Raw genomic sequence first — 7,794 nt, forward strand, 5'->3', positions numbered from 1 at the left:
TCTGGTAATAGACCTGATTCATTTTGGATATTCTATTCTATGGATCTCAGCATCTATTTTTCACGTTCTACTAATTACGTTTCCTATAAGTGAATTCCAGATTTCTTTTCTCGGCACTAAATCGAATGCTAAATTCAGATGTAAAATGTACATTTTCGTTTCTGCCCCAGGCTTTTTTAATGATGTTCCTAGGGATATAAATATGATCCTGCTTCTGTCGGCCAAAATAGAAAACCAGCCTGTTCACCTTCGAACTGCCCTTCCACAATCCGCCAGAGTCTCTTTTCTAAAATAAAGGTGTACTGTTTTTAGTCCAAACTGAGGGGTCGAGAATGTTTGCAGTCCGTTGAACTACATTTTTTTTTATACGGGGGTGAGAACTGAAAAAAGGCACCCTCCATTGACTTTACCAAGAGCGGTGTCAGTGGCATGCTTCAGGTTGGCTACTGGACATGACTATTTGTGGCACCACCTGAAGAGAATAGGAGTGACTGTCTTCAGACTGCGCTCTGTGTGGAGTTGGTGAAATGACTGGTGATCACATATTTACATGTGCGGCAACGGCGGACTTGATTACAGACAGGAGTTACTTCAGCAAAGCTAAATTATACTGGACTGTTCGGAACAAAATGGCAGAAATGCCTTCTTTGGCGTAGAAAAAAACAAAACAAAAAAAAAAATTTTTTTAATATGGAGGATTGTGCAGTATTCCCAATCCCTGCTAAATCTTTTTTTGTAGTATACTTCCTGGAACATCTTCTGAATAGCTTTGAGAAGTTCTTGAACTCCATAGTTTAAACATTTAATTAAACATTCTAGAGCAATAATATCAGTTCCCGATGTCTTTCCAGTTTGTATGATCGGGTTTGACTTCCTCGACGAAGAGGACATACTTCATTCGTTACCTCCAGACTCTTCTATTACTGGCTCTCGTTTTTGACAACGCCTTGTTCCTGGGCTTTCGGGAAATATTTCTTCCAAGGATCTTTTTCTTTTCGGTAAACACGGTTTCATTTCTTTTGGGATTGCGTTGCTTTCCTCTCAACGTATTAACTTTTCGCCCTATCGTTCTAATAGTTTCACAATGGCTCTCAGTCAGCTTTTTATCAAAATTCTTTCATGAGCTTTTCTTAGCCTGGCGTACAGCTACCTTATATTCATTCCTATTCGATAAACTTGTTGTTTTTTTTCGCTCTTAACAGGGAGGAATCCTGTCCAGGTAACCTTATTCTGAGCAACCAACTTTGAAGGTTACTGGTCAAACAGTCAGTCATTTTTCTCTTTCCAGATATTCTCTTCTTCCCTCATACTGCACTTGCCACGTCCAGGACACATGTCTTCAATCTCTTTCATGTCCTCGTCAAATGAAGTTGTTCTTAATTTGTTTCCTAATCTCTACTTATAGAGAGCCTTTTCAGGGATACCCAAAGCCTTTATGTTAATAGTTTCAAATCCCTTTGTTTTTCTCTTGTGTCCGGGATGATCCTTGTTTTCTTGGTCACTAGAAGAAGAAAATTTCAAGTAGCACAATTCATTTCATCAGTAGTTTACATATAATTTAGTTGAGTTAGTAATATACAATCGTATTATAATAATAAACCATAGAGTGTCAATTAATTTAAATAATATTTCATCTTTTTATTCACTTTAATACTTCATTTTTCAGCTTATTGACGGTTACGACATCAATGATATAAATTTGAGATATTTGAGAAAGCAAATGGGTTTCGTTTCGCAAGAGCCAGTTTTATTTGATCTGACTATAAAAGAAAACATCCGTTATGGTTGTGAAGAAGAGGTTACAATGGATAAGATCATTGAAGCTGCAAAAATAGCAAACATTCACAACTTTATTATGAAACTTCCCCAGGTAATTTTAAATTCTTCTTACTATGTTCTGGTAAAGGCAACAATTAGCTTGATATAATATTAAATGTTTGACAAACATTATTTTCAGTTATTTCAATGATATTACATAAAAAAAGTAGCAGGTACTCACTAAGGTGTAATTAATTCAACTGTTGAAGAAGATAAATCAAAACAATAGTTGCAGATAAATCTATTTAAGAAACGTAATAAATATCATTTGCTATGAAGTTTTAAAAAGAATAGTAATGAGAATCTAATCAAGGAATTATGATGAATAAGATCAGGAAAAATAAACACTGAATTAAACTAAGGGCTGAATAGTCTAATTTGGCCAAGGAGTAATGCATGAGCAATAAACGAAGAAGAGTTAGCGGCGCATGCGTCATCATATTAAAGAAAGAGAGAGGGGGTGAGAGAGGGTGAGAGGGGGAGAGCTCCCTTATACGCATGCGCCGCCACCAATAATTTTCTTTGCTTCGTCCATTACACGTACTACAACAACAAATGACTGCTGAAGAGATTCTTAGTCCTTATATTCCCCGGATGATTACAATTTTTTTATGAATGTTTCAGGCCTATGAAACTTTGGTCGGGGAAAGGGGGTCGAAGTTATCAGGAGGAGAGAAGCAGAGAATCGCAATTGCCAGAGCTGTCCTCAGGAATCCAAAGATATTACTTTTGGACGAAGCTACTTCTGCACTAGATACTGAGAATGAGAAGGTACCTCAACTTATGCATTATAACCAAACAAAAAAGCCCTTCCAATATTTATTTAATTCAGATTTTTTTGTGTATACTATTTAGTTTTTAATTTTACAGATTGTACAGGAAGCTTTGGAGAATGCTTCGATTGGTAGGACGAATATCATAATAGCACATCGACTGTCAACAATCCGTAAAGCAGACAAAATAGTAGTGCTCCAGGATGGTGCAGTGATAGAGGAAGGGAATCATGAACAGTTGATGGAGAAGAGAGGTCACTATTTCAACCTCCTCAATAGATAATTAATGATCTGTGGCGAAATGAATCGCATTGTATATAATTTGATTGCTCATGATGTAAATAGATTTATTTTTTTAGATTATTCAATTGTTGTATTAAACATGTTGTGCGACCCACCCTACGCATACTTTATAAATATAATACACATCTTTTGTTCAATTATTATAACTATGGCAATATTCAAATCAATAAATTTGTAGTGGGAAGAGCAAGAAGTTCGGCTCCAATCCACCAGGGCGTAACACCTGGAGCCTCAAAGAAGCTCTCAAATGTATACATTGTTTTCTTTTATAAAAACATATTATTATTTGTACACTTTATCAATTTTTGTATGTACTACTGAGCAATGTCGATAAAATAATAAATAAACGATACAAAAATAACGTACGAAACTACTTCAAACAGATAAAATAAAACCGCTTCTCTGTCACAACTGTATGCACTAGGCCTACAAATAAGGGTCTTAAAGAAGCGCTAATTGATCATTGATCCACACCTCTCCTTTAATCCTCTTCCTTTCTCGAAGGACCCGGCGCCTAGCTACCCTACGGGCTTACATACTTCCTGCGTATTTACCGGAATAGCACCTGGTAGAACGAAGGCACCTTCCTGCACGACCTGACGACTACCCTCCAGGCTTGCACATCTCTCTCGTACCTACAGGAATAATACCCGGTATGACGAGGTTACCATCCCCTGAGAAATAACGTTTGTCACCCGTTAGTCTTATACTATCTAATCATCTTCTCTGTCAATTACCTTACCGTTAATAACTGAACACGCGTAATCGAGGCCTTCTGGACAACCAGGATCAGGCTTCAGGAAAGGAAACTAACTACCTGGCATGTTATTTTTAAAAATTTAGTTTAGAGTGTGGAGTAGGGAAATAATGGAGTAAGTGGGACAGTACATAACAGATCAGCTGTGATTCTGTGTTTTGCTTGGGATATAAATGGGATTAGTAGGAATTCGGGAATGACAAGGTAGTGTTTCTCAGCCTAAAAAGAGGGACTACAAGAATGGGACTAGTAATAGAATCTGGGAACAGTTAGAAACGAAACATAAACGTAGTATATCCATGCTAGTCCTACTAATGGGATTCATGGTGATAGATAGGCTTTTATTAGTCGCCATTGAAAAAGTATAAGAATTTATCTATCTAGGTTACCTTTAACCTCTTCCTAGGAAGTAAAAACCTTACTTGTCTTTGTAGGTTTACCTGTCTCCCCCCTTTCGTCTCAGTCTTTCTCATAGTACAAGAGCCGGGAAGAAAAAAAGACAGTTATCTCACTCCAATTTTTGATTACTTTAATGAAAAATATGTATAATTACTAGTCAAAACTGATGAGTCTGCCAAGTATAGGTAGCAGGAATAAAAAGTGGCGCCTATTTCAAAACCTTAAAAAAACATTAATTTTTCATTTGGAGCTCTATATCTTAAAACTACCAACAACACTAGAAAATCAAATAGAACATTATTTAAACAAGAGTAAATTTGTTGAAATATTAGCCCTAATAAAGCTATTTACGTCCAATAGTTCTCGAGATATAGCCTTTTAAAAAGCAGCATTTCATAAAACCGTACTAAAATATCAGTAGTTAGTTGACTTATTTTGAGAAATCTATATCTCAGGAACTATGTGACGTACAGATGTCTTTTGCCAATTAAATTAAAGCTAGTTTAATGTACTATGAAGTAGTTTATGACCTTTACCTTCGTAGGAATAGTAGTTTTCATGATCTTTGCTAAAATAAATTGATTCATAGTTGATCAGACAATCAGTTTGATTTATAAAAAACTCTATTTCAGAAACCATTGGACGTACAAATGTCTGCCTGCACGCAAATTAAAGCCAATTAAAGTTACTGTAAAATAGTTAATAATGTTTATCTTTTTAGGAGTAGTAGTTTTTATGATATTTGACGAAATAAACTCACAAAATGTTAATTTCTAGTTGTTCGTAAAAAATATTAGATTTTTGAAAAAAATATATCTCTAGACCCATAAGACGCACATATGTCTGCCAATATTCAAAATGAAGGAAATTCAACTTACTACAAAGTAGTCTATGACACATATCTTCGCAGTGGTAGTAGTTTTTATGATATTCACCTTTGAATAAAAATTTGGCAAATGAAAATTTGTCCGAACAACTATAAATCAATTTATTTTAGCAAATTTCATGAAAACTACTAACGATTAAATAAGTTATTTCAATTTATTTGTGTTATATTTTGACAGCACCCTCCATACATCTTCTCCTCATATAATTCATCCAGATTAACTATCATTCATCATAAAAAAATCATTGACTCCACTTTGATGGCCTGGCTCCGAAAAACTGAGAAAATTTACTTTCAAATTGTCAATTGTCCTGAAACGTTGTACAATGAAGAAGAATATAGAATAGATTATATGCATCTTTGAAGGTTTTTTAACCTCAACAATTTAAAATAAATTAATATAATCAAACTTCGTAATAAGAAAATCCAGAATAAAACATTTTTTCATTTCCTGCGTGATTGAAACTGATAAAATAATAATAACACGGACTGGCTCTGAATAAAATCAAGAAATAATTTGTATGAATTATTCTAAAGTAACAATTAAAACAATTTATGTCAAAACCTACCAAAATATTTTCCTGAAACCGAAAAAAATAACATTTATTATCGGTCGGGAATTTGATAACATTGTATTCAAAGATATATTGAAAAATTTAAATAATGAAAAAGTAGTGAACCGCCCTTTATTTAAGAATTTATCTCTTGATATTTATTTATTAATTTACTTGCATATATTTTTATACAGTTGAGTAAAAATATATACAAGCAAATCTGATGTTAGTTATACAATGGCATAGTAATAAGTGGAGAATATACCCATTTATAAAATTTCAATAACATTTCTAGAGGAGAAAATCTCGAACCCATCTTCTTTTCAAACGCCTAGGAAGATTATCAGGTAATGAAGGGGAAGCCAGTTTAGAAACAAGTGGGTTTGGGTTTTTAGGAAGTTTATCATGAAAGGATTGATTTCTGGTTCTAGCAAAATCGGCAACATATGGATTATTGACGTCCTGACGAATAATTTTGTGATTTGTGACAAAGTAAAGAGTATTAAGGATTTTACGAATGATTTTGGATTGTAAGGATTGAATAGGAGAGGAACTAGATGGTTTAGTGGAGCCCCAAAGCTCAATTCCATAAGTCCAGGCGGACCTTATTATAGTCATATAAATAAGTCTTTTGTGATTAGTTTGATGTCTAGTTGTCACTTGTCTAGTAAGTGTTGTAATAGTGGTAATCGACACTTAAAATAAATCGATGGCTAATCGATTACATAACCAAAATATGTATATCAATAGAATAAGCACTCAAGCAACCAATAATAAACTTACGTTAAATTCTGAAAAGATCTCTATCAAAATCTACCATAATTGGATCTCCCTGAATATTATTCCTTAGTACTATTTCTCGACTTCCATTTTTTCTTAAATTTACTGTATTTTCAATTATGATGGGAAGAGTTAAAATAGTTTGTATGATATTTGAATCTGCTCAACATGGCCTTGATTCAACGGACTTGTTGACTGAAGAATACGTACCACCATCTTGGTTTTGTTTTGAATCACGAATTATTTATGAACAATTAAAATTGGTTAGCTTGCTTTTTGGATAAACAAAACAAATGAACAATATTAAAATGAAACATAAAATAAAACATATTAAAAACCCTTTATACATCAAAATATACTATTTACTAAAAAAGAGCATATTACATTTCTCCTCCTCTCTAGGTAAAAAAAAATTTTTTTTTTTTTTAGCTCAAAATATTTTTTTTTTTTTTTCATTTTTTTCTAATTAAGTCTGAATCAATTTTAATCTAATTTTTTAAATAAATATTTTGTCAAAAACCGCCTCTGAGTTACAAATACAATAATTACAATTCAATATAACTCTTTACATATAAATACAAGCATATTAAAAATATAATTTGATAAAACAGATTCACATTTCACTATAATTTGATACATATTTACAATACAAAATTTTTGTTCTAAACAATAACTTATTTTTTATTTCATATGGATTTACAAAGACAATTGAATAAGATATGTAAATAGTAGCTGTTACTCGCCACAACTGTTATAATAACTAAATTTACTAATAATTGTAGTCTTGAAAAAAAAATGATATAAAATGAAACATTTACAAGTTTTTTATATGAACCTAGTGAACCTTTCCGATAATTAAAAAGACATACAATATTATAAAGAATAAAAAATATATCTTCGTAATAATAGCTTATGTTATTAAGAACTTGTTTAGGGAATATTCTGAGAATAATTTTAGTAAATGAAATAATGAATTATTTAGGAATCTCTACAAACACCTTCCCTTGATCAAAAATAATACAGGTGGACAATGACCCAAAACTAAACATGGATTAATACAAGGGAAAAAGAAAAATTCTTTAATAACAAAAATGTGATAATCAAGACAGTCATAATAACAAAGAAAAACTTTATACTGCTCAAAGCTATACTGACTCTAGTGGATTAGCAAACAAATTATTTTGTGGCATTAATAGAAACTATAAACATTATGAATTTCAAAAGATTATTAACTTAACAAAAAAAAAAATGACTTTGAAATGATATAATCTATGGCAGCTTGTTCTGCTGTGGTGTAAGGAATGGAATGCGACCCCATCACTTGGCTACCACCAACCAGGTGCCATACTACATTAATTTAATATTTAAAGATACCTTTAAGGCCTTGACAAATATCCTATTTTCAATCTTACAAAATTTATTTTTAAGTAAAATTAGTGTTTGGGTCATATTTAGATTTAAATAAAATTGGCCAATCCCTATAAATATCTTATTAAAACTGAAAAGCCTAATGAATTTATTTTT

General features: G+C 32.4%; 1 protein-coding gene across 1 annotated transcript in view; it reads left to right on the forward strand.

Moving 5' to 3' along the window:
- The window catches only part of LOC106688466 (ATP-dependent translocase ABCB1), a gene marked incomplete in the record, with an annotated part of 42,278 nt that extends 39,324 nt beyond the window's left edge, over positions 1-2,954 (forward strand). Inside the window, 3 exon segments of the mRNA XM_067047692.1 lie at positions 1,667-1,870; positions 2,443-2,589; positions 2,689-2,954. Of these exon segments, the coding sequence (XP_066903793.1) occupies positions 1,667-1,870; positions 2,443-2,589; positions 2,689-2,874 (537 nt within the window).
- Between the last annotated feature and the right edge of the window lie 4,840 nt (positions 2,955-7,794).

The sequence above is a fragment of the Halyomorpha halys genome, unplaced genomic scaffold, assembly GCF_000696795.3.
Source record: "Halyomorpha halys isolate HHAL.00 unplaced genomic scaffold, Hhal_1.1 Scaffold1132.1, whole genome shotgun sequence".
NCBI lineage: Eukaryota > Metazoa > Arthropoda > Insecta > Hemiptera > Pentatomidae > Halyomorpha > Halyomorpha halys.